Here is a 27,512-nt window from a genome sequence, read left to right on the forward strand (position 1 = left end):
GAACCTTTGCCTTGAAGTGTCTTATGGGCGATGCAAGATGATTTGAAGGCGATTAGTTCATGAACTGGAAGCCAGTGGAGAGCTCTCAGCAATGGTTTGGCCGACGCTCTTCTTGGAGCCCCCAAAAGCAACCTAGCTGCGGCGTTCTGCACCCGCTGCAAGATATTAATCTTGGCTTTCGGTGCTGCCAGGAAAAGAGCATTGCTATAATCCAGTCTGGATAGGATTAATCCCTGGATTAATAGCTTCCTGGACTGAAAAGGCAGGAGGGGGAGAACTTTTCGTACTGCCCGAAGCAAGCCGAAGCACCCCCCTGCGACTTTCTGGGCATGTGTCCTAAAAGTTAGTTCGGGCTCAAACCAGACCCCTAAGCTTTTAATTTTCTCCTTTGGCTGGGGCAACTCGCCCATACAAGGCGGCCAAAAAGCTTTGGGCAAAGATGTAAATTGATGGCCCAGGATCATGACCTCGGTTTTAGCTCCGTTCAATTTGAGCTTTGATCCGGTCATCCAGGAGTAGATTGCAGTTAGGCAAGCCGAGAGGTTATCTGAGCATCCCACTTGCTGCGTCAGCGAGACGACTAGTTGAGTGTCATCTGCGTAGGTGATGGATTTAATCCCAAAAGGGGCTACTACCTCCTCCAGTGGGGCCATGTAAGCATTAAACAGGGTAGGGCTCAAGGACGAGCCCTGGGGAACTCCACACTGGAGGGGAGTAGATTTAGACATGATGCCATTTTCCCAAATCCTGAAAGATCGATTTTTCAAAAAGGATTCCAGCCATCTAAGGGCTGACCCTGCAATGCCCAGTCTAGCAAGACGGTGGACTAATATTTCATGGTCCACCGTATCAAATGCAGCGCTCAGATCCAGGAGGATCAGAGCCGCTGATCCTCCTGAATCTAAGATGCACCTTGCCTCCTCAGCCACCACTATGAGGGCTGTGTCAGTGCCCTGTCCTGGGCGAAAACCCGTTTGAGAGTCGCTCAGTAGGCCAATACTTTCCAAGAATCCTGAGAGCTGTTGATTAAATATCAGCGATTTTGCCCAGGCCAGGTAACAAAGAGATCGGGCGAAAATTAGCTAAATCAGTAGTGTCAAGCCCCGGTTTCTTTAGGAGTGTTTTAATTCTGGCCTGCTTCCAGCTAGGGGGCACTACCCCGTTGGTGAATGAGGAGTTTAACAACTCTGTAGCAAGGGGGGCAATGGTAACTGCAATTTGTTTGAGGATGTACATAGGCGCCGGGTCAGATGGGGAACCACAATTCAAGGAGGATAGCGTCTTACAAAAATCCTCCTTAGTAATGCATCTAAGAGCATCCAACCGGGGGCCTGTTGTCGGGAGCGGGGAAGTATCATCACCTAAGATAGTGATAGTCTGTGGAAGACTATCAAGAATTCTTGTATTTTACCATCAAAGAACTCCGCTAGCTGGTTACACCTTGCTTCAGTATATTCTTGATCGATCATCGGAGCAGGGACTTTAAGAAGTTGCTTGACGATATTAAACGTTTCCTTTGAGGAATTGACCGATAAGTTAATTTTTTTCTCAAAGAAGGTTGCCTTAGTTTTCTGCCGTGCAGTTTTATAAAGTCTCAAGGCAGACTCATAGGAGGCTTTGCTGTTAACTGCCCAGTCTCTCCTCCAGATGCGTTCCGACTTTTTACAGGCTTTTCTAAGGTCTCTGAGTTCTGTGGTGTACCATGGGGATTTAAAAGTACTGCCTTTTTTAGTAACCATTTTGAGAGGCAGAACCGCATTCAGGGAGCCATTGAGCCAGTTCTGAAAGCTTGAGTCTGCCAAGAGGGGATCTAATGCTACTACAGGGGCCGTTTGTTCTAAGGTACGTATCAGTTCTTCCACCGATAGCTTTGGCCAGGCTCTCTGTAGTATACGAGAGCGAGGGGCACTTCTCTCTTCTGAGCAAATTTCCCAAGAAAACGGAACCACAAAATGGTCGGACCATGGTAGGGGCAATGGGGGGCTAACTATGAGCTGGTTGTTTACATGTTTACATCTTTGCTTTAGTAAGGTGAATCTGTGCATCCTTGTGTGGGGGAGCAGTGCGCCCTGGAGCGCCCCTCTTCCTGGCACGGGTTGGCCGAGCCTTGCACACGTCCTGTAGGTGTGCTGAGGAGTTAACCCGTGCCTTCTCCAGTTGACTGCAGAGCAGGGCTGCCTGGCAGGGACCCCAGAGCCTGGGACCCCGAGGGCTGCTCCTTCGGGGTACCTCCGCCCATTCCTTGCTGCTAGCGAGAAGGATGTTAGCGCCTTCACGCACAGACCTTGGCTCCGAGGCACTCCCTTCTCGGAGGGGCTCCAGAAGGGGCCAGTGTCCTGGAAGTTTGGGAAGCTCCTGGAAGCCCCATCTCTCCATATCAAGCCCCCCCTGCACCAGTGATGGGAAACAGAGAAGGCAAGACTTCTAAACACCACAAGAAAGCAGCACATACCCTCTGCTGGCCGAGAACAAGCGCCTCGAGTTGAGCACAGCACCTCCCTCTCGCCTGCAGTTCTTCTCAGCCTAAGCCCCATGCAGCTCGACCAGTGCACTCAAGGGTTCCTTAAAATCGGTGCAGGGAGGGGGCCGGGGATGACGCATGATTTTTATTGGGGGGCCTGTGTCCTGAAATAGCGGCTGTCTAGACCCACCGTGTTTCCCATTTTCATCTCACCGTCCAGTCCGTTTTGGTGTCATTTGTGGGCAGACGCGCCACTTTCCCTGCACCACTATGCAACACCCTTGTGTCACCATGGATGCGCGGCGCACCATGGTGCAAGGATTGACAGATGCATCAGAATTTCTGGAAAAGTCACCATGGCTGGGTAAGGTCCAGATGAATGATGTGTCCAGCTTTGATGCAGTGGCAAGAAAACTGTAGCCTTGAAGAAATTGCCTAAAAAGTTGGTAAGGCAATGAAACATGTCAGCTTGTGGTATTGGTATGCATACTTAGCAGAAAGCCTCGCTTTTTAAATTGATAGGTTGCACGAAGTTAAAGAATAAAAGTGACAGTAACGTGCATACCTATGCATTTTAACTACACTTCCTGAAATTTTCTCATTTTTCTCACTTATTCACTGCACTTATTACTATTATAATTTTTTTCTGTTGGACACGTTTATTTCTGGGCTTGATGACCGCCAATGATGAGGACAGGGCTTATCTGGTGAGTACCTATCAGGTATCCCGATGGTGGTTCGCCCATGAGGCGTCATCTCGCCTACACACATTTTTTTCCACATTAGATATACACTAGTGGTGTTTACATTCATTCAGACTGTCTTATTTGGGATGGAGGTTTTTTAAGTTGGCAAGTAAACGTGGTACTCTCTACCCCAACTGCATATAAGAAAGGGGAGATAATTGTAAAATTACAATGCGTTGTACACGTTTGATTTTACGTAGAATTGCCTCTAAGGACCCGGTCATTGTTGTATTGATCACAAAAGTGACGCAACAACTGCGCAAAAGTGACGCAAGGGGCTTTTAAATCTGCCCCATAGTGTATAAGTGACAGTCCTCCTGTTTGATCCACGGGCCTCTTTGCACTGGAGGGTGGCCTGCAGTCCAGCCAGCAGGGACTCATGTGTGGAGGGATTCCTAGAGGGACCAGGACTGTATTGTCATGTATATAGTCTGAGCTCCTAGGAGCGCACTCCCCATAGGCCCTCAGTGTTGGTTTCCAGTAGCACTGATTAATGTGCAAAAGTTCCCACTTCAAAAATAATTTTGTAAAGTTTGGCACTAAATGCTAAAAGTCTTGACCAACACATGCCTCACTTAAGGATGACGTTTAAATAGAGATTAGATATTTTTTTATTAAAATTTTTAAACATTTTCATCCTAACTCATTTTAAAAACTCATTATCCAAACTAATTTCAGTACAAAATTTCACAGTTTTTTGTCAATAATATTTGTTATACATCGCAAAAGCAGACTATATTATACACTTTTTACATCACAACAATTTACTATGTATTTCCCCATATCTACACTCATTGTGCACTTCAAACACCACACAAAGACATCCACTCTGCACTCTCTCATTGGTGCCCCAGCCTGATCTCACTTGCACCTAGGAATGAATCCAGAGGTCTTCTTTTTGTTGTTGTGCGCTGGGATTTTCCAACATACAGTCGATTAACTTTTTGGTGCTATCAAAGATACACAACCACCTTCATCAGGACCACACACAATGTACCATTAGGAATGGCGAGATAATGAGGTAGTCCCTCTTACTGAAACATATGGTCAGTATGTTTCTCTTAGAAAGGTGGAAATTCCTCCTCTGGGACCTCGGGTACTCGCAAATATTTTCCTGGGGGCAAAAGGTTTGGTCTGTTATGTGACTGAGGGACGCATTGATGCCAGCAGGGTGGCAGTTGGGCAGGGGTCTAGCGGGGAGGGGGAGACTGGTGGTAAGGTGGGTGTAGGGGAAGCAATCCATATACATCTAGTGGGTGAATTGAACAATGTGAAACCATAAAACCAAGGGTTACTCAAACAATCAATCAGAGTACTTGTAGAGCGTGCTACTTACCCGTGAGGGGAGGGGGGGTGCTGCTACTGCTCGAAGAGTGAGGTCTTGAGGAGTCTTCTGAAGGTGAGTAGTTCTTGGGGCTGCCGTATGTGGGTAGGGAGGGGGTTTCAGGTCTTGGCGGCGAGGTAGGGGAAGGATCTGCCGCCGGAGGTTAACCATTGGATGCGGGGGACAGCGGCGAGAGCGAGGCTGCCGGAGCGGAGCTGGCAGGTGGGGGTTTAGAAGCTGAGTCTGCTGTTCAGGTAGGCTGGTCCGGCGTTGTGGAGTGCTTTGTGTGCGTGGGTGAGGAGCTTGAAGGTGATCCTCTTGTCGACGGGGAGCCAGTGTAGGTCTCTCAGGTGGGGGTTGATGTGGCTGTGGCAGGGGACATTGACGATCAGTCGGGCGGAGGCATTTTGGATGCGTTGTAGTCGTCGTAGGTGTTTGGCTAGGATTCCTGCGTAGAGTGCGTTGCCATTGACCAGTCTGCTGCTGACGAGGGCCTGTGTCACTGTTCTTCTTGTTTCGGTTGGGATCCACTTGTAGATCCTGCGGAGCATTTGGAGGGTGTTGTTGCAGGAGGAGGAGAGGGTGTTGACCTGCTTAGCCATGGAGAGGAAGGAGTCGAGGATAAATCCTAGGTTGCGTGCATTGTCGGTGGGTGTTGGTGCTATTCCCAATGTGGTCGGCCACCAGGAGTCGTCCCCGGCTGAGGTGGTGGGACCGAGGATGAGTACCTCTGTCTTGTCCGAGTTCAGCTTCAGACGGTTGCTCCTCATCCAGTCGGCGACTGGTTTCATTCACTCGTGGAGGTTGGTTTTGGCGGTGTGTGGGTCTTTGGTGAGGGAGGGGAGGAGCTGGGTGTCGTTGGCAAAGGAGATGATGTTGAGGTCATGATGGCGGGCCACTTGTGCGAGGGGGGCCATGTAGATGTTGAACAGTGTCGGGCTAAGGGATGAGCCCTGGGGGACCCCTCAGATGATGTCGGTGGCTACTGATCGGAAGGGTGGGAGGCGGACTCTCTGGGTTCTTCCGGAAAGGAATGACGTGGTCCAGTCAAGGGCCTACTCCTGGATTCCGGCTTCTCGGAGGTGTGTCTGTAGAGTACGATGGCAGACCGCGTCGAAGGCGGACAACAGGTCCAGGAGGATGAGGGCTGATGTTTCGCCGTTGTTTAGTGGTGCCTGATGTCGTCTGTGGCGACGATGTGGGCTGTCTCGGTGATGTGGTTCCGTCTGAATCCAGACTGGGACGGTTCCAAGATGTTGTTGTCTTCCAGGTGGCTGGTCAATTGCCTGTTGACGATTTTCTAGATGACCTTTGCGGGGAACGGGAGCAGGGAGATGGGCGGTAGTTCATGAGGTCCTTGGGGTCCGCCTAGGGCTTCTTGAGGAGGGCGATGATTTCAGCGTGCTTCCAGCTTTCTGGTAATGTCGCTGTTTCGAAGGAGATGTTGATGACCTTCCGTAGTTGGGATGCGATGGCTGTATCAGCTTTGTTGAATACGTGATGTAGGCACGGGTCTGATGGAGACCCTGAGTGGATGGAGTTCATGACCTTGCGTGTCTCGTCGTCATTGACGTTGGACCAGGACTTCAGGTGCATGGCGCTGGTGGTAATAACAGGGGAGGTGGAGTCTGGCGTAGTCTGGCGGTTGTGGTGTTGAAGCTGCCGTGGATGTCAGCGATCTTACTGTGGAAGAACATGGCTAGTGAGTCGCACAGTTCTTGTGAGGGCGGGATGTCGTTGGCGTTGGTGCTGGGATTGCAAAGTTCCTTTACGATGCTGAAGAGTTCTTTGCTGTCGTGTACATTGTTGTCTAAGCGGTCTTTGAAGGAGGATCTCTTGGCTAATCTGATGAGGTGGTGGTGTCTGCGGGTGGCGTCCTTGTGGGTTGTGTGGTCGTCCGGTGCGTTCATGGAGCCATTTTTTCTCCAGTTTCAGGCATACGCGTTTGGAGGTCTGGAGCTCGTCTGTGACACAGGTGGCTCTCTTGCTTGTGTGGCTGTTGGAGGGTTTCTTGAGTGGGGCGAGGGTGTTGGCGCAGTCGTCGATCCACTGTCTGAGGTTGCGGGCTGCGTCACCTGGGTTGGTGGGGTCAGTGGGTGGGTTCTGGGCGAGAGTGGTGATCAACCAGTCTTTGGTGACTTTGCTCCAGCAGTGGCGAGGCAGCTGTTGGGTGCAGTGGTGTGTGGTTGGGTTATTGAAGGTGAAATGGATGCAGCGGTGGTCGGTCCAGTGGAGTTCGGTGGTGTGGTCGAAGGCGACGTCAGTGCCTGTGGAGAAGACGGAGTTGTTTGAGGCCGAGGTTGGCAAAGTTGTCGATCAGGGTGGCAGAGTTGGCGTCGTTGTTGTTCTCGAAGTGGAAGTTCATGTTCCCGAGGAGGATGTAGTCCGTGGAGGTGGGCGCATGGGTGCTGGCGAGGCCGGTGATGGAGTCGCTGAACTGAGCCCGGAGGGTCTGTAAATGAATGCTCCTCTGAGGGTGGTGCTGGGGTTGGTGTGGATCCGGAAGTGCAGGTCTTCGGCGGTGTTGAGGGTGTTGTCTGCGTGGATGGCGACCTTGAGGGTGGACTTGTGGATGGTGGCTATTCCTCCTCCGATTCCGTTGGCACGATCCCTGCGGGTGATCTTGTAGCCGTCCGGGATGGCTATGGCGATGTTCGTCGCTGAGGAGTCGTTCCACCAGGTCTCGGTCAGGAAGGCCACGTCTGGGGCGGAGGTGTCGAGCAGATCCCAGAGCTCGACGACATGTTTGCGTGCAGAGAGGGTGTAGAGGAGTATGCAGTGGAGGTGGTTGGGTCCAGTCCTTGGAGGTTTGGTGGTTCTGTCGCAGGTGAAGCTGCAGGTGCGGCAAGAGAAGGGTCCGTGGGTCCATTTGGGGGCTGCCTGGAAGCAGGTGTGGTTTTGGCCGGTGTTGAGTGTGTGGAGGCTGCTGGCGTCGTAGTGGAGTCTGGTGTTGGGACGTTTGCGCGGTCCAGGGGTTCTAGCACTGGGCGCGGTCCAGGCACGGACGGGCGCAGACCAGCTTGCCTTAGGCGCGCCTTTGGTGCGCTAGCAGCGCAGTCACGCATCTGCCACCATTTACAGGGGAGCTTGAAGGGAGGAGCAGCTGGGAGGCGGGAGGCAGGGGCGGGGGCAAGCAAATGGGTGCGGGGAGGCGGGCGCAGGGCCGCAGGGGCAGCAGCGGTGGGAAGTGAGCAGTGTGCACGGGGGGTCGAGGAAAGAAAGCGCCCAGGGATGGGCAGCAAGGGACCAGGGATGGGGGCACAGGCACGAGCGCAGTTGGAGGTGCAGCGGGGGGGAGCGAACTACCTGGAAGGTCAAGGGTCGCTCTCTTTACCGCACAGCTGCCGCCATTTAAAGGGGAGCTGGGAGGGAGGAGCAGCTGGGAGGCGGAAGCCGGGAGGCAGGGGCAGGGGCAGGGGCTAGGGCAAGCAAATGGGCATGGGGGGAGGCCGCAGGGGCAGCAGCGGCTTGAAGTGAGCAGTGGGCATGGGGGTGAGGAAAGATAGTGCCCAGGGATGGGTAGCAAGAGACCAGGTATGAGGGAGGAGCAGCTGGGAGGCGGAAGGCAGGGGCAGGGTCAAGCGAATGGGCGTGGGGGCGGGGTCACAAGGGCAGCAGCGGCGGGAAGTGAGCAGTAGGCATGGGGGGTGAGGAAAGATAGCACCCAGGGATGGGCAGCAAGAGACCAGGGATGTGGGCACAGGCACGAGCCCAGGTGGTGCTGCAGCGGGTGGGAGCGACCTACCTGGAAGGTCAAGGGTCACTCTCTTCACCGCACAGCTGCCACCATTTAAAGGGGAGCTGGGAGGGTGGAGCAGCTGGGAGGCAGAAGCCGGGAGGCAGGGGCAGGGGCAAGCAAATGGGCACGGGGCGGGCCGCAGGGGCAGCAGCGGCCGGAAGTGAGCAGTGGCCATGGGGTGAGGAAAGATAGCGCTCAGTGATGGGCAGCAAGTGACCAGGGATGTGGGCACAGGCACGAGCACAGGTGGAGCTGCAGCGGGGGGGAGCGAACTACCTGGAAGGTCAAGGGTCGCTCTCCTCACCGCACAGCTGCCGCCATTTAAAGGGGAGCTGGGAGGAAGGAGCAGCTGGGAGGCGGAAGGCAGGGGCAAGGGCAAGCGAATGGGCACTGGGGGCCACAGGAGCAGCTGCGGCCGGAAGTGAGCAGTGGGCATGGGGGGACGAGGAAAGATTGTGCCCAGGGATGGGCAGAAAGAGACCAGGGATGCGGGCACAGGCACAGGCGCAGGTGGAGCTGCAGCGGGGGGAGCGACCTACCTGGAAGGTCAAGGGTCGTTCTCCTCACCGCGCAGCTGCCGCCATTTAAAGGGGAGCTGGGAGGGAGGAGCAGCTGGGATGCAAGAGGCAGTGCAGGTGAACGGACGCGGTGGGGGCGGGGCCGCAGGGGCAGAAGCGGCGGGAAGGGAGCAGTAGGCATGGGGGCGAGGAAAGATAGCACCCAGGGTTGGGCAGCAAGAGACCAGGGATGCGGGCACAGGCACAGGCGGAGGTGGAGCTGCAGCGTGGGGAGTGACCTACCTGAAGGTCAAGGGTCGCTCTCCTCACCACACAGCTGCTACCATTTAAAATGGAGTTGGGAGGGAGGAGCAGCTAGGAGGTGGGAGGTGGGAGGCGGGAGGCAGGGGCAGGGGCAAGCGAATGGGCGCGGGGATGGGCCGCAGGGGCAGCAGCAGCGGGAAGTGGGCACGGGGGCGAGGAAAGATAACGCGCAAGGATGGCCAGCAAGAGACCAGGGATGCGGGCACAGGCACAGATGAAGCTACAGCGGGGAGAGCGACCTACCTGGAAGGTCAAGGGTCGCTCTCCTCACCACGCAGCTGCTGCCATTTAAAGGGGAGCTGGGAGGGAGGAGCAGCTGGTAGTCAGGAGGCGGGAGGCAGGAGCAGGGCAAGCAAATGGGCGGGGGGCGGGCCACAAGGGCAGCAGCGGCAGGAAGTGAGCAGTGGGCACGGGGGGGGTGAGGAAAGATAGCGCCCACGGATGGGCAGCAAGAGACCAGGGATGTGGGCACAGGCGCAGGTGGAGCTGCAGTGGGGGAGAGAGACCTACCTGGAAGGTTAAGGGTCGCTCTCCTCACCGTACAGCGGGAGGAAGGGGCAGGGGCAAGCGAATGGGCGCAGGGGCGGGGCCACAGGGGCAGCAGCGGCAGGAAGTGAGCCGTGGGCACAGGGGGACAATGAAAGATAGCACCCAGGGATGGGCAGCAAGAGACCAGGGATGTGGGCACAGGCACAAGCACAGGTGGAGCTGCAGCAGAGGGTGGCGAACTATCAGGATGGTCAAGTTCACAGCTTTCCCACTTTACCAAATTGTGTGATCCTAAGAATTTGTTTTACTTAACTTTCCCTCCTCTTTTTTTCATTATCACCAATAAGAAGACCTCAAATTTCAATGCACTGATATAACCTATGTACTAAGTTGAATAGATTCTGCAAGTTATTTAAATACTCTCTTTGAATTTTGAAGAGACTTCGTCACATTTTTACATGTTTGCTGCAAGATTAATTTAAAATGAAGGCCTATCTAAACTTAAGTGATGAACGACTCTCTAGTTACTTCCTTTCGTTAATATAAAATAACCCTTTTAACCAATTTTGCTTTTTTCTTTAACATTTGTTTATCGTTAGTAATGAGTTGAGTAAACAGCAGCCCAGTGCTGCTGTTACCAAGGGGCATGGGCTGCATGCAGCCCGCAGGCTGTACTCTGAGTTTCAATGTCCTAGACTAAACCTTACATGCTCAACCACACCACAGAGCCATTTAGGAATACTTGGCACTTATTGTGAAATACAATATTACACAAGACACTTAGGGTCACCATAGATGCCACCAAATTTCAAGTGCCAAAGAAGATAATGAACATTTAATATGGCAGACAATTCCATTTTTCCAATTTTTATTTAAGTGATCGGTCTTTAAAAACAAAACCATTCCACCAAGCGACATTTTCAAATAGTACTACTACATACTTATATAAACAAGATAAAATCGTTGGTAGAATTTTTTGTGCAACAAATATTAAAAAAATTCTTCTAAAATAGAGATTTGGAAAGCCCATGTCTATAAAACAAACCATATGTAAGACGGCATTTTGCTTTTTCGAATTTTTATGGTTGACCAATAGTTTTAAAACTCAATTTCAAACTCCACAGAGTTTCACCAATTTCCTTTAAATACAAATTTAAAAGTTTCCCCCCCCCCCCAGCACACTTAGGGGGATTGAGGACCCGCCGAGCCAGATGATTACTGCTTCTCTACTCGTTCGTATTTTCATACTGTTCAGTAGTAGTTTTGAAAGTGATTTCCGTTCATTAATAACTTTGGGCATACGCAAAACATATGTTGGATAGATTCATATCTGTATCTGCATAATCTGCAGTCTCGATTTTCCCTTTGATCATTCAATGAGGGGATGAGGTCTTTTGTTTCCTACATGCCAAGACGCAGTCTCATAAATTGATGTTTTAAGGTAAATGAGAAATAAACTGATAAATATTCCTAGGGCTTCCATGTCCCATATGAGCTGCTCACCGTCCAGACATGCGGTCTTTGAAGTAAAGTATTCTCATCCGTTGAGTGAGACAAAAGTTTTATTATAGAGTTGATTAGTTTATTGAAAGCCTTCTTTCCTATGATGAGGTTCCAAATATCTTGGGCAGCCAGGTCCTCTATCACCTGATTTAAATAACTGCCCCAGGATCCTTGCGTTTTCTTTCCTTCTTGTCTGTCTATTTCTTTCCAGCATAGTTGGTCTATGGTACCGAATTCAGAAGCACGCATCCTCCAACATAATTTAATAAAGGCACCTTTGCTCTGAAGTCCCTGATTTAGCAGCCTAAACTTTAGCCGCACCTGGACCAGCGATGCGCTTTGTTGGATGTGGAATTTTTTTTGTAGACTTTTGTTTGTTTTTTATTCAATGCAGGGATTTCACATCCTTTCATTATTTCAGTGCTATAGGTTACTGTCGGCATTAACAGTGCATGCATGACAGTTAATAAGTTACCGTATGAAGGACAGCTTAATTTCTCTTTTAATACTTTAAAAACGTATATCAGATTTTGAGTTTTTAGCCTCGTTGCAGTGAGCTGTGATTTATAGCTCAATTTTTGTTCTACCTTGAATCAAAGATATTTTTAGGAGGCGACTGCCTCAACTTTTTTCCCCTCAATATACCATGTGTATTTCTTGTATTTGGCATCCACTAGCCGTACAACCATTGTTTTAAATAAATTTAATTGTAGCCCTTGTGCTGCCAAGTATTTGGCTAAGGCACTCATTCCTCGTTGTAAGCCAATTGGAGTTTGACTTTGTAGCACTAGATCATCGGTGTACTGAAGGCACCTGATTTCCTCATTAACTAACGATGGGGGATGACTGTTGATTTTCAGGAGAGCCTATTTAATGTCGGATATATACATATTGAAAAGAGTTGGAGCTAACACGCACCCCTGTTTCAGACCATTTTGGGTGTCTATTTTCTTTCTTATCCACCGTCCGTCTCCTAATTTTACCTGACTCCATGTGCACGTGCATAATTCTCTGATGGCATTTAATAACTTTGTTTGGGTGCCCCAGCTGTCCATTTTTTACCATAGTTGTTTACGGGGCGCGGTGTCAAAAGCTAGCTTGAGTTCCACAAAACAGTCGAACTGGCGAGTGTTCTTAAATTTGGCTAACAATGTTAATGCCGTTAAATTTGTTAAGGTGCCTGCTCCAGCCCGGAACCCTTTTTGCGACCTTGGGATGCAGTTGCAATCGTCTCACCATTTTTTCAATTGGGTCAGCAAGCAGCTTGCATATAACTTAGCTTCAACATCAATTAAAGCTATGAATCTATAGTTCGTATGCTTTGTTGAATTTCCCACTTTGAAAATTGGCTGGATAATGCTTCCCCTCCATGATTCTGGAATTCCATTTGTCATAAACAACTCTTTGAAGAGTGGAGTATAGTAATGGGCCCAATGTGAAGCTTCTCCCTTGAAGAGAGCATTGGGGATTCGGTTGGGGTCTCGTGCACCCTCAGTGTTTGATTTTTTTAATGAATTTTATCAATTGGTTTACTTCCGTTAGTTTGTCTGAGTTTTTACATTGTGGGGCGATGTGTTTATTATTCGAATTGATGACCCCAAGGGGAGTATGCCTTTTTTGCGCTGTGCTTCTCCTGCTGTCCTTTTTTTCTATTTGACTAACTGGTGTTGGTTTGAGCTTTGGTTCTTCATACATACTCATTATGTGAACTACCCATGTAACCTCATATATCCCTGCGTTTTGATGTCTATTTTTCCCGGGTGTCAGTGAATTTATCTGATACCAGAAATGTTTTCTGTTCCGTTGTTTACTTGCCAGAAGAAGTTTATTCCATATTGTAACACGGTCTATAGTTTTAGCTGCTCAACAATTTTTCTTATATTGTGTTCTTAATTTTTTAAGCTCGCTTCTGTCAGGTTTTTCCCCAGTTTTAACTGGTTTGAGACTAATCTTATTTCGCGCACTATTAGGCTTTTCTTCTTCAATCAATCAATCAATCAATCATGCCATTTGTATAGCGCACTACTCACCCGGGAGGGTCTCAAGGCGCTTGGGGGGAGGGGTATGCTACTGCTCGAACAGCCAGGTCTTGAGTTGTTTCCTGAAGGCGAGAAGGTCCTGGGTCAGCCGAAGGTGGATGGGGAGGGAGTTCCAAGTCTTGGCAGCCAGGTAAGAGAAGGATCTTCCTCCGGCGGTGGCTCTTCGGATGCGTGGTACGGCTGCGAGGGCGAGGCTGGTGGACCGTAGCTGGCGGGTGGGCGTGTAGAAGGTCAGGCGGTCGTTGAGGTACTTGGGGCCCAGGTCGTGGAGAGACTTGTGTGCGTGGGTGAGGAGACGGAACGTGATCCTCTTGTCGACGGGGAGCCAGTGCAGGTTCCTCAGGTGGCTGGAGATGTGGCTGCGTCGGGGGACATCCAGGATGAGTCGGGCGGAGGCGTTCTGGATGCGCTGGAGTCTTTTCTGTAGCTTGGCTGTGGTTCCGGCGTAGAGGGCGTTTCCTTAGTCCAGTCGGCTGGTGACGAGTGCCTGGGTGACAGTCTTCCTGGTCTCGGTCGGGATCCAGCGGAAGATCTTGCGAAGCATACGCAGGGTGTTGAAGCACGATGAGGAGACGGCGTTGACTTGTCTGGTCATCGAGAGGGAGGGGTCCAGGATGCCCAGGTTGCGTGCGTGGTCGGTTGGCTTGGGTGCGGTGCCCAGGGCTGGGGGCCACCAGGAGTCGTCCCAGGCGGAGGGCGAAGATCCCAGGATGAGGACTTCCGTCTTGTCCGAGTTCAGTTTCAGGCGGCTGTCCTTCATCCACTCGGCGACGTCTTTTATCCCTTCGTGTAGGCAGGTTCTGGCGGTGTCGGGTCTCTGGTGAGGGAGAGGATCAGCTGGGTGTCGTCGGCGTAAGAGATGATGTTGAGGTTGTGCTGGCGTGCGATGGCTGCGAGAGGTTTCATGTAGATGTTGAAGAGGGTGGGGCTGAGTGAAGATCCTTGCGGGACGCCGCAGATGACTTCGGTGGCCTCGGAGCGAAACAGGGGGAGGCGGACTCTTTGTGTTCTTCCGGCGAGGAACGAGATGATCCACTCCAGTGCCTTCTCTTGGATACCGATGTTGCTGAGGCGCTGGACTAGGGTGCGTTGGCAGACCGTGTCGAACGCAGCGGAGAGGTCCAGGAGGATGAGGGCCACTGTTTCCCCCTTGTCGAGCAGGGTCCGGATGTCGTCGGTGGCTGCGATGAGGGCGGTCTCGGTGCTGTGGTTGGCTCTGAAGCCGGACTGCGAGGGGTCGAGGGATCCGTTCGTCTCGAGGAAGGCGGACAGCTGTCTGTTGACGATCTTCTCGATGACTTTAGCAGGAAAAGGGAGGAGCGAGATGGGGCGGAAGTTTTTGAGATCGGTGGGGTCCGCTGTAGGTTTCTTCAGGAGGGCGCTGATCTCGGCGTGCTTCCAGCTCTCCGGGAAGGTGGCGGTGTTGAAGGAGGCGTTGATGATGTTCCGGAGTTGGGGTGCGATGGTGGAGTCGGCCTTGTTGAAGACGTGGTATGGGCAGGGGTCGGTCGGTGATCCGGAGTGGATGGTGTTCATCGTGCGGGCTGTGTCTTCGGCGGTCACCGTGGTCCAGGTGCGAAGGGTGGCGGTGGGGGGCGTTGGTTCGACGGTTGGGTGCGTGGGTGGGGCGCCGAAGCTGTTGTGGATGTCGGCGATCTTGTGGTGGAAGAACGAGGCGAGGGAGTCGCAGAGGTCTTGTGACGGAGTGATGTCGTTGGTGCCAGTGCTGGGGTTGGAGAACTCCTTGACGATAGTGAAGAGCTCTTTGCTGTCGTGGGCGTTGTTGTCCAGTCGTTACTTCAGGGATTTCTTCTTGGTGGTGCGGATGAGCTGGTGGTGCTTGCGGGTAGCGTGTTTGAGGGCGGTCATGTTGTCGGTGGTCCGGTCGAGGAGCCAGGCTTTCTCGAGGGTGCGGCAGGTCTTCTTGGAGTCCTTGAGGTCGTCGGTGAACCAGGATGCCTTCTTGCTTCTGGGTCTGCTGGGAGGGTTCTTTAGTGGCGCGAGGTCGTCGGCGCAGGCGGTCAGCCACTGTGTGAAGTTGCGGGCTGCTTCGTTGGGGTCCGTTGTGTTGGCGGGTGGGCTCTGGCTGAGGGAGGTGGTTAGCTGGTCTGCGTAGTTCATGACTAAACCAGGGATGGTGACTGCTTATCCGGGTAGGCTTCCTGTGATACATAAGAGGATAATGTCTCTTATTGTCCTGTAAACTTTCCATTAGGGATCCCGTTAGATTTTCCCAATCTATTAATCTCTCACCCTTCCCGGCTTGTGGTGACTTTAAACTTCTGGTTACCTCGATCATCCTTCTCTCGTTCCTGCTCGAACATATACTTCAGCAATTACCTTCTCAATCCCTATTCCTCACCATTTCAATCTAGAAGCATGTGGCGTGGAGAGTAGATCTTTAGTTGCTGTCAGCCAGACTGTAATTTGCTCTAATTGCAATGTTTTTGGCATGTGATCGCTCTCTATGCATTCTACTTGGAATTTTTGTGTCCGTCGCGCTACAGTTTCGCTCACTAAGGTATGGTTGAACTTTTGATCCCACTTAAAAAGGTAATTGCCGCTGGTGAATCCTCTTTTGTGTTTCCATTTAGGTGTATCAGACCTAGTGTTTCAAATTGTCATCTGAAGTTGTTTCCCTTTTTATACTGGTTCCCTGGGGCAGTGCATACATTCATGTTAAAGTCACCTGAGATGATAAACTGTGCCTGACAATAAAGCCTTTGCACTCATTGTATTGTTCCAAACAACATGTGCTTGTCTTTTGTCTCCTCACTTGGGTGTATGTAGACATTAAGTAGTATTAATATTGTCAGAGTACCGCCATTCTTGTGCTGTTCCAACTTGGTTACAAGAACCCAGATCGTCTCTTTGGGGACTTTTTCTAATGTCCAATCCAGTTTGGTTGAAAAATACGAGGACAACTCGCTCTTAGGGTGACCAAATTTAGCTGATTTTATTGCTGGTTCATGATGACCAGTAAAGCCTATAATATGGTGGAGTGTTGTGCTCCAAGTTTCTTGGGCTAAGATGATGTTGTGAGCTTGCAAGAATTCCAAGACACCTGGGTTTCGTAAAATATTTTTTAGGCCATGAGTGTTCCAAGAGCAAATGTTAGACCAATTTTGATTTACTTGTGAGCCTTTAGCTCTTGTCAGGATTGCGAGTAGGCACAGACAAGATAACCTTCAAGTTTGTGTTGAAATATTTGATCTGCTAACCTCTAAATGAGGCTCCAAGACACACTGGCGACGAGGGTGTTTCGAGATCTACGACCTCAACACGCACGGAAAAACGGAAGGTACAGCTGGAAGTAATAGAGCATCTGTATGCTCTTGAGGCAGACTGGAGTACAGAGGAAGTAGCGAAATGAGGAGCGACTGCGGGTCAGACTGAAGAAAAGTACCGGACCCGGCCAAATAGAAGTAGGCAACGCCCGCCAGTTGTCCATTGGCGCGCTGTGTTCACCCACGCTAGCTGTCCATAGGCGCGCTGTGTTCACCCACTTGTGACTATCCGACTGTGGTGAACTGCAACAGGAGAAAGGAAGCATGTGCAGCGACAATCGTAGCAGGGGGCTGACGAACTTTACAGTGAAGAGCGAGGAAAGATCGTGAGGAGGAGCGACAGCGGGTCAGAGGGTTCAAAAGCAGCTGTCCATGTTCAAGGAAGAAGGAAAGTAACGCCTGTCAGCTGTCCTTTGGCGCGCTGTGGTAAACACACGAGTATCGAACTGTCTGCGGTGAACTTGTGACAGGGGTTGTGAGAGCGAGTGAAGCGGCTGCAGAAGCGAGTGTCTGACAGACATTACTGTGAAGCACCAGCCGGATCGATTCTCTAACCAGCGTGTGACTGTCAGTTGACACGTAGAGTCAGGCGCGCTGTGCCCTTACCCACGAGGGGAGACTGGTGTGAGTTTGTGACAGGCAGTCACAGAAGCGGGTGAGCGAACACCTTAAACCTATGTCCAACCTATGTGCATTGTAGCGCCAACGTCAGAAAGCAGGAGAGGCACAGGATGGCCTGAGAGGTCTGCAGGGAGCTTAACATTACGTGGGTGTGTGGTGGTAACGGCGCGATTGGTTGCCTGACTACCCTCGATTCTTCAGCAGCGGTTGGGTTGCCCTCATCAGGAAGCGGTCAGCGCGCCAGGACGAACTTCCCATGGTCATCACCTTATTCTGTATTACACGGTGAAGTGACTGGCAGCGTAAGCGGCGCTCTACCCTTGGTGTTTTGTTCGGTTTAAAGGAAAACTTTTGCGCCCTTCCCTTTGTGAAATTCGTTTTGTCGCAACGGTTTCGTGAAACTCAGACGGTGTGCAACACTGAAACTTGCTTGGATTCTCATCACGAGCCTGTGACATTCTGCTCTGAAGGGTGCTGGCTCTGTTCGACACCTTTGACTAGACGAGGAATCATAACTGTGGCCCTCCACTGCGGTTTGGGAGCGTACTGTGCAATATCAAGGGAAAAGCTATCCTCTGGTATACATATTGGTATCCACGTGTAGTGGCGCACTCGCCACTGTGCCTACAAATGTTTTACACTGGGCCAGGGACAGACTAATTTGCATATAGCCAGGTTCTGAGCTGGGATGGGGCAGTGAGCTAAATAACGGTGATGGATCAAGCCCTGATCTTTGGACTGGGTAAGAGTGGTCTGCTTAATTCAGACACTCTGTTCATCACCACCCCCTTTTCTGAATCGTACAAATGTTTTACATGCTTCACAAATGGAAAAATGTAGAAGTTGAGTGTTAGTTGATTTAATGCACTTTGTTATATTTTTAGACTGATAATAGTACTGTGCCCTACTAGTACACCATAGTCTAACTAAACTTACATCGTTTTCTTGGTCTCTCACCTTGCCATATCGCTCAGTGACACTGTACCATGCAGAGTGTGACACCTCCACCCTTTTTCCTGACTAACCCCGGAGATCCCACTATTCAATGGAAAAAGTGGAAGAAAGTGTTTTTGAATTATGCTACTGTGTGTGGGCCAAACCTTGGACTAGAAAGGAAGGTAGCATTATTGGCGTATTACCTAGGAGCAGAAGGGGAAGAAGTTTTAGATCACCTCCCAGATCTAGGGACGCAGGAAGCGAGGGGTCTTAATGAGCTAGAAGTAAGTGTGAAGAAATTGGATTTACACTACCTCCCCAAGACGAGCACCATAATGGAAAGTTATCATTTTGGGAAAAGAGCACAGAAGGAGTGGGAATCAATTGAAGATTTTGTCTCTGAATTAAGGAAACTAGCTGCGACATGCAAGTTTGGTGGTGCAAGTGAGGAAAGGATCAGGGATCAATTTGTATTAGCTTGCAGAATTGAGCGTGTACGTGAGGAGTTATGGCTTAAGGATGACCCACCCTTGCAGGAGGTTTTAATTATAGCTAAACAAGTTGAACACATGTTACAGTGCGTCAAGGAAATAAAGCAAGACACTAGGGAGAAAAGAGGTGAAGAAAAACCCAATGTGAGTGAAGTAGTGACCGAGTGTGAGACTGTTTCTGTGATCAAAGGCCAGAAGGTAGTGAGTAAGGAGCAGAAGGAGAGCAAATTGGGAGGACAATTCAAGGGCACCTGCTATAGATGTGGTAAGCAGGGGCATCTAGCCAATGACAAAGAGTATCCCACCCTCGTCACCAGTGTGAAAGCCGTCACAAATACCAGGACGATACCTTGAACTTAGCACATAACGTTTATTAAGGTTCAGTGTAAACCTAACGACCTCAGCCACAGCCTCCCTAGACGGAGTCAGCTTCACTCAAGCCCCCGGTGCTCGCCTTGGAACGCTGGTCGCGGTGACATTCTAAGTGATGTCACCGCGGGCAGCTCCATTACATGCGGAGCCGCCGGGGGAGCATAAAGGTGGGAGATACCACAATTAGCTAATCAGTATTAACTACCCATTTACCACTGATTGCCTCAGGAACTGAATACGAAGCTTTACATAGGTCTAAACAGCCAGAAGTCCTACAGCACCCATTGTAACTCAGTACTGGAACTCACATTGTGAAAACCTAGCACTTCAATCCTGAATTATATCACCTCTGATTTCAAAACACTGGAAGCACACCTCTAGAGTTAAAATAGGATTCCATGATAAAACTAAATCTTGACACTGGTTTACCAACACATTGTGCCTGGTTTGGGCACAAAAGAGACACAAATCTAGTGCAAAATGTTTTGGTGGGATTTACATTGAAACACCATTCATGATTAGCTTTGGAATGTTGCCCAAAATAGCAAAGCGCTACTTACTGTCAAAGGGGCATATTATGGGATTTACATGGGCTTTCCCATACACCTACCCAAATGTTTTATTGCAAAACTGTATCTAGAAGCATTTGTAAAGAGGGATTTGCGCAAAACAAATTATTTCTCCAGGAGAAAGATGTAACAGTGAAGTAATTTAAAAAATCTCCAAATTTTTCCAATTTTACTTTTGTGCTAGACTGTACAACACAAATTAACAGAGGGAAAAGTATTAAAGCATAGGTTTGTACAGCAAGGTTTCCTTTCCTGTACAAATTCTATGCTTGACAGCAGTGTCTTGTAGCTCTCCCGGCAAGCCATGATTTTGACTTCAGAGATTCCTCCACAGACCGGAGAATATGGTCTGGTTTAGGAGTGGTATCACCAGTGTTGTAGTTAAGGAACCAATGCATCCCCAACTCTGCAAGCCTTTTCTTTGTTTTGTATTACGCATCCAGGTACTTTTGTGTGAACTGTGTTGCATTTATCATCAACTTGAACTAAGTGACTTCTACCATCTTTAAGTCTTTTTTAAGTCATGTATTGTGGATTTTTGTCATTTGTTTTCACTGTATTTCTGTGTATATTCACAAATGCTTAAGAGACTGCCTCTGAGATAACTCTGTCTGTTCGTGCCAAGCTACCAAGGGGGTGAGCAGGGGTATCCAGTGGTGTAATCCCTTTTCCCTGACTTAAAAGCAAGGGCCCCTATTTGGTCAAAAGTGTATACCATTGCCAACTAGAGACCCCCAGTTCTAACAGCACTTTAATATTATTAATGCTGCTATTTTGCAAAAACTAAGATTGTATTTAGTTTGAATGGGAACAGCACAATATGGTGGTCAGATTGATCTCGCCACATTGTACCGTTGTACTTTCTGTATCAGGTAAATGAGCTGTAAATAAATGACATTTCCAGTGATGAATGAGTAACTACTTATCCTGCTCAAATAAAGTATACGTGTATACTGGCATCAGCTCATTCTGAAACTCAGGCATTATTTACCGCCCACCCTACATCAACCCGAATATCCCCAGTTTTTAAAAAGTAACATAAGAACCATATATTTTCCCTCTAGTAAAAAAACAACAGATTTCACCCCATGTGTAGCTCTCTGTTTTCTTAGGCATCAAGCATTTCTAAATAAAAAGTATCATTATTCCAACAGATAGCCAAATAGGAGATTATTTTTTTCTGAGTGGTAATAGGTCTAGTAGGCGAATGAGCACTCATTACCATAGCGATATATATTAATTTATTGAATAATTGTAATTACGACTTTATGAATTATGCTTTTAAATGAGCCGTGAAATTAGCTAGTTATGAGTATATTATTTACACAGTGCAGGTGTCATACTTTTAAATAATTATGTAACCTGTGATGTCCTTTTTTTGGTTGACCTTTGCACTGTTTATAAAGACATTTTAAATACTTCAGAAAATGTAGAACTTACCAGAAGGAATAAAGCTTCCCACGCTCATGCATTCCATTGCCGGCCCCGCCATTCGACTTGACGCTAAGGGTGGTGGCAAGTGGTGACTGCCGTTCTTCTTACACTCTAAAAACAAACACAACGTAACAGTACAATTTGATTGAGTCCGTCTGAGCAGCACAACAACTGAAAATGTGTTTCTGACAGATTATGAAGTCAATGTTCTAGTGATTAATAAAACAGCTTGGGAATACTAGGCCTTCTTGCACAGCAGTGCATGCATGGAAGTTCGAGGAGGATTACTGAGGTTGCAAGTGGCATCGGGTGTCTGCCATATATAGGGACCATGTAGCACCATTTCAGGGCCATGCGATGGAACATAGACAAAAGCATGCAGCGCTTTCACTGCCATGCCCACTTCCACAACCTTTCCACCATTTTCCTGTAATGGTTTTGACACCCTTGTAATTAAGATAACAGGGAAAATTAAGGGTAAGAGATGGGACTATACAGCAACAGCCTGAAAGAAAGCCCATGTATAAACGGTATCTTGTAATGATCCAGTATTTCTAGGCCTGACCTTTGTTTCAGTTTTGTTTGCCCGCCAGACTATTGTTTTCCCAAAATAATGCATACATAATACACATACATAGTAAGGATTTTGGTGCACATGCATCAAAATAGCCAATAGCGATTCCTTAATTGCGATTTTTAAGGAATCGCAATTAAGGATTCGCTATTGGATATCCATGTAGGAATCGCTAAGGCGATTCCTACTAATTCCTTAATTGAAACTCGCAGTTGCGAGTCACTTTTAAGGAATTGTTTCCCATTCATTACGATGGGCCTAGATGCCCATAGGAATGAATGGGAATTGCATGTGCAATTTGCGAGTACCCAATAGGTACTCACAAAATGAGCATGCAATTTTAAGGGTGCCAAAAGGACACCCTGTGGCACTGCTGAAATGACAATTTAACCACATGTTGCGCACACACATGCCACAAGGGCATGTGTGTGTAAAATGGGACTTTGAAAAATGCACGTTGGTGCATTTTTCAAAGAAATAGCAAATTACCATCACCTTTCAATTGACGGTAATTTGTGATTCTCAATTGCGACATCACCACTTTTTTTTCTTTTTATGCATTTAAAGGATTGCAATTTACGATTCCTTAAATGCATTCGCAATTTAAGTAATCTCAAATTTTGCGATTCCTTAATTAGCAATTTTTGCATTTGGGATGATGCATCCCAAATGCAAAAATACAGGTTTCAATGGGGCAGATTCTGCTAATCTGTCCCTTTGCAGCCGGTATTTCGTTTGATGCTTGTGTACCTTTGTTCTGCAGGCTTCATCTATTGATCTTACATGTTTCTTCCGCCCACCACTGCAAGCAGCAAATGGCAATGGGCTAGCCCAGTTTACCCAATGTTTCCCTTCATTTTGAGTGACTGAGCAAAGCCTGTGCACATTGTTAACATTCACCAAAAATATCTCCTTTCCCTTTAATGACATAGGCGGTGCAATATGTGTGTTTTTAGTATCTTATCTTTAAATAATCAATATGTATTTGCCTACACTTGTGTGTGCCCTATTGTTTACAGTTGTTGTTATAAAGTGTGTAAGTGGCAACGTAATATTCTATTTGCCTGTTGTTTGAGAGTGTTGGGTTTGTTTGTCTTTTTTCACTTTCACACTATAACCAATGGCACAAATTAAAGCCTTCTCTATAAAAACAAATGGTACGACTGCCACATCACTGAACGTTTTCTTCAATGTAAATGTTTTTATTGCAGGCATTATGCAACCATATGTAGAGGTCAGCACATTTATATTTTTTATTTTTGTGGCATAGGCTTGGAATGAAAATAAAATAAATAAGCATTACATGCACCAATTCAAGTTACAACATGATTACACATAAGTATATAATTAAAAGTTAGGAAATGCCTAAGATCTTGAACAACACCATCTTGAACAACACCGTCTTAAACATCACCACCTACTAAACATCTCACAGTCTGGAGACTGCAGCAACCACAGCATGGAAACTACTCTTATTGCACAGCTGTCAGGATATGGACCATCACAGACAAAGCTGAAACTGCAGCACTACTTGACCCCTCAGCAGCCTTTGGCACTGTTTCCCACAGCACCCTCATCAGAAGACTCCACAACTCTGGAATAGATGGACCCGTCCTGAGATGGCCGCCCTCTTTTCTCTCTGACAGGAACCAGAGAGTCAGGCTCCCGCCCTTCACTTCCAAACCCAAGAACCCCATCAACATTGTCACCTGTGCAGACAACACCCAGCTCATCATCTCCCTCACAGACAACAACAACACTACTAGGACCAACATTACCATTTGCATGTCAAATGAAGGCAAACTGGATGAAACAGAACTGTCTAAAACTCAACACAAATAAAGCAGAGGTCAAGATCACTGTGAACGATAGCTCTCCATTGCACTCCCCGTGATGGCCAACAGACCTGAGACCTACGCCCAACCCACTGACCACTGCAAACACCCTTGGATGACAGCCTCACAATGGCCAAACAATGGAACACTGTCACCTACTCCTGCTTCTTCATCTTGAGAAAGTGCCACAAAATATTTTAATGGTAACCCACTGACACCAGATGCACATCACTCAACACCTCAGAGAGCTACACCGGCTACCAATCTAGAAGCTATGCCAATACAAACTGCTCACCCACACTTAAAAAGCCTACTATAATGTTGGCCCCCCTACCTCAACCACCACAACTTCCACCAACCCACCAGGCAACTAAGTTCAGCCACACTCTACATCACACAAACGCCCACATTGGCAGGAGCAAATCAGTAGGCCGCTCCATCTCCTACATTGCTGCCAAATCCTTGAATGACCTCACACACCACATCAGGACATCCAAATTCCTACTCGAGTTCCACAAGAAGCTAAAGACTTGGGGGCATATTATCAAGAGAGGCGATAACTGGCTTGATAATATGCTCTATGGAATTCCAATTGAAGCCCATGTTAGAGGTCCTTCACATTTAACATGGGCTTAAATTCAATTGGAATTCCATAGAGCATATTATTAAGCCAATTATCGCCGTTTTACCGGCAGTTTTTTCTGCCGCTAAAACAGTGATAATTTTATCGCCTGTCTTGATAATATGCCCCTAGTTATTCAGGAAGGAGCCTTCCTGACCTACTTTCTACTCCAGAGCCTGGATATCCCTCGGGTGATAAGCACGCTATGCAAATCCTCATAACACAACACTCCTCATAACAGAAAAAATCCTCATAACAAGAACTTTTGTTGATTTGACAATCTAATTCAATAAATGAAGTAGCTCTTTACAGCTTAACTAACCTACAAATGAGTTATGTAAAAAAACTGAAGAGAAAGGAATGAAGCGGTGTGAGAAAATGCCTCTTTTTGTGTGACCCAACCATTTTTTGTGGAATTGTATTGCTGGTTTTTAGCCTCTGCACACTGGGGCACTTCTATTTGTATTAAATAATTTGGAAAAGTAACTTTTAGAAATGTAGCTTTCTCTTGTCTGAAACTCCTGGAGGATAATCTACATTAGTTCTATAGCAGCAGTCAATCTTAAACGTGACCTTAATTAGGTATGACAACTGCTCCCAGAGCAGGAATAATGGCCTTGCCATGGGAAAGGGTTTCCCTTCCTTGGGCAGGAACACCAGCTCAGGAAACTAATTACCTTAAAAGTGGTCTACTGTGTCAGTAACAGCCAATTGACATCTGGAGAAGAGGCAGCTTTTGTCACTTAAGTGAGGCTGACACCAAACCCAGTAGGAGGAAAGTGGTTTTGTGTGACCACAAAGGAGGGGATGGCTCAATTGCCCTGCCTATCTCTCGATGGGCACACAGGCTCTGCACAAGGGGAGAAGGTTTTCTCATCTTGGATTTTAGAAATAAGGGTGACCTCTGGGATTGTTAGCAGTAAGAGCAAGCAGGAACTAATACAAAAATGGATAGATTTGCCCCAGAGAATGTTCATCCCATTGTTTAGGGAAGAGTCACAAGTCATTCTCATCCACTAGTTGGTGCCAGGCATACATATCGCACCTCAAGGAATATTTTTTGGAAGTCTTTCTGGACCCGTGGAAGAACAGAAGAAGGACCCCACCTACTGTGTGGGGAGGCCTGAAGGGCTGAACTTGCTCAACCCATACCAAGGACAAAGAGGCAGACTCTAGAGGGTCAGTTCAGTTGGCTGCCCTCCTTTGTGTCTTCATGGAAAACAAAAAGCTGCTGTGTGAAATTAGGTTGTTGGTTGACTGGGTGTAAGCCCTGGTCAAGCGGCCATCACAATCCCTTTCAGGGTGAACCACATACAGTCACTGAATTAACCTGTGCTTAAAACTGGGTAGCAGTCAGGCTTAACTTAGAGGCACATTGTAAGGTATTAATGCAGCGCACAAACAAGAAAGATCCCAAACAAGTGTAGAAAAATAGTCAATTCTATTTAATTATTTGACACTAAAACAAATAAATTCCAATCAGTAGACCAGGAGCAATGAATTCTTAAAGAATACACTGAAAAATTGCACCTAAAAGCAAAAAGTTTTGAATGGAGCTATCTGGTGGCAGCAGACGAGGTCAAAGTCAAAATTTCAGGCCGACCACAACGAAGTACTGGTTGGATACAGTCCCTGATTAATCCTGCTGAAGCTTTAACTTCTTAAGCTTTGTGCCATGAGTCTTGTTTGCTTTGTCTATGCTGCTGTGCAAAAATACAGATTGGCAGTGACTCACATTTTATTTCGGTGTGTGCGGCATGGTTCCAGTGTGCGCAGGCCCGTTTACGATTGTTAAGAGCCCACAATCTTGGTTTCTAAACCATGTGACCCAGACCAAGGGAGGCAACACTTTGGCACCACAGGAACTCACAGCAGCTGGGCCCAGGAGTTGTTGGGGAGCCTGTCATGTCCCTGAGCCTCAGATCAGAAGGCCAGCATGCTCGCCCTTTTAGTCACTCTGAGGTCTTGGCTTCAAGATGAAGTTGCAAGTCCATTTCTTCTTCTCCAATCAAGAGGGCAGCAGGTAGGCACAGCAGGGCAGCTGTTCCTTCAGAGCCCTCCTTCCTGCCAGCAGGTGGGCCATCCAGGCACACCTAATCCCTCTATTGTGTGACTGTCTTGGAGGAATTCACAAACTTTAAGTGTTATATCCATCTAGTCATGTGACCCAAGACAGGCTGCCGGCACAAGGGCTGAGGGCAGGAAAATGCCAACTTTCTAAAAGTAGGAAAGTTAACACAGCAGCGTCTGCACTCAGTAATCAAACTTAAAAAGTCATTAAGTGGAATCACATACTCAAATCTTTACATTGTGTGCAAAAGGTTGAAGGCCCTGCTAGACCTTTAGGCTATAAGCAACTTTAACATCCGGGAGATTTCCCAGGAACCTAATGCACTGCTCTATTCACTCAAACAAGTGTAGACCATAAATCTTCATACAATCAAATGAGTTATCATAAGTAGCAAAAATTAAACAGCTGTATACATTCTATTAAACTATTCAAATGAGTATCACAAGTGTCGAAGTCATTGATTTGTTGCTCGATGGGTATTTATTGAATGTTCTTTTGAAGTTGTTGAGTAATCACAAAATCCAGAACTGGAGCAACATTATGTGATTATATATCCCAATGCATTTTGGGCTGAACAAAGTGCCCTTCGTCAGGGGAATCTATAAGGTGATAATTATACATATTAATCAACAATATCGGCAGTGATATTATAGCAAATCATTCTTAGAGGCCAAGAAATATTATACTACTGTGTATGAGACAACACATCAGTCATAGTGCAAAAATACCAAACCACCAAGAGAAAGACGCAAACTACCAAAACTATAACCAAAATAAACCAGCCACGTGTGTGGGAACAAAAACGCTGAAAAAACGGACTTGGAGTGAAGTGAGAAAGGACGGAAGGACACGGTTGCGTGAAGAAGGACGAGAGACATGCAAGGTGAGGGGCTTACTTTTAATTGCCGGGGGCGCAAAGGCAAGCCGATTTATCGTGGTGGCTCCGACCGTTATCTTGGTGTGTGGTCGGCTAAAAGAAATGCGAGTGGTCATACATTGGTGGGCGTGAAACGCATTAAGGTGGTACATGGGGAAAATAAATGAACTCACCGTAGGCTTCTCACACAAATGCGAAATCGAGTTCACAAAAAGTTGGCGTCCCTGTCAAATGAATAAAGAAGTGCGCTATAAACAAAGTACTCTAACAAGACCAACCCTGTCGGGTGGACATGTCGTAACGAACAGGGACTTACCCGGGAGTATCGCTCGTCTGCAAACTAGTTGCCTGGAAGTTACGGCGAGTCAAGAAGTGGCGTGTGGGAAAGTGATGTCCTATATTTAAACTAGTGGTAGAAAGACTAACTAAGCGGCCGCCATCTTGGGGATAGAAACGCTGCGACGTTGTTGAGAAACCAGGGAAAACACCGATAAAAAGTGCAAATGATGTGTGCTAAACAATTTTACAAGTTGAAAATTCACTTCAGAGGAGGAGCTACGCGGGCAACCGAGATGGCCGCGTGAGCACAGAGCTCTCCGGACCCCCGCCGCTCCCGGCATAATATCCTGAAAATATCCTGAATTTGTTTACGGATTATTTAATAGGAACCTGGGCTGAACTCATAACTCGTTTCAGATTTT

The 27,512-nt window shown here is 48.0% G+C and overlaps 1 protein-coding gene across 2 annotated transcripts in view; it reads right to left on the reverse strand.

Annotated features, from left to right (window-relative positions):
* Positions 1-27,512, reverse strand: part of LOC144755649 (cytosolic phospholipase A2 gamma-like) — a 649,811-nt gene that overhangs the window by 69,235 nt on the left and 553,064 nt on the right. For both annotated transcript variants that reach the window (XM_078644799.1, XM_078644800.1), the window contains one exon: positions 20,839-20,943. In XM_078644799.1, the coding sequence (XP_078500925.1) occupies positions 20,839-20,943 (105 nt within the window). The remainder of the gene's footprint in view (positions 1-20,838; positions 20,944-27,512) is intronic.

This window comes from Lissotriton helveticus, chromosome 5_1 (assembly GCF_964261635.1).
Source record: "Lissotriton helveticus chromosome 5_1, aLisHel1.1, whole genome shotgun sequence".
NCBI classification, from domain to species: Eukaryota; Metazoa; Chordata; class Amphibia; order Caudata; family Salamandridae; genus Lissotriton; species Lissotriton helveticus.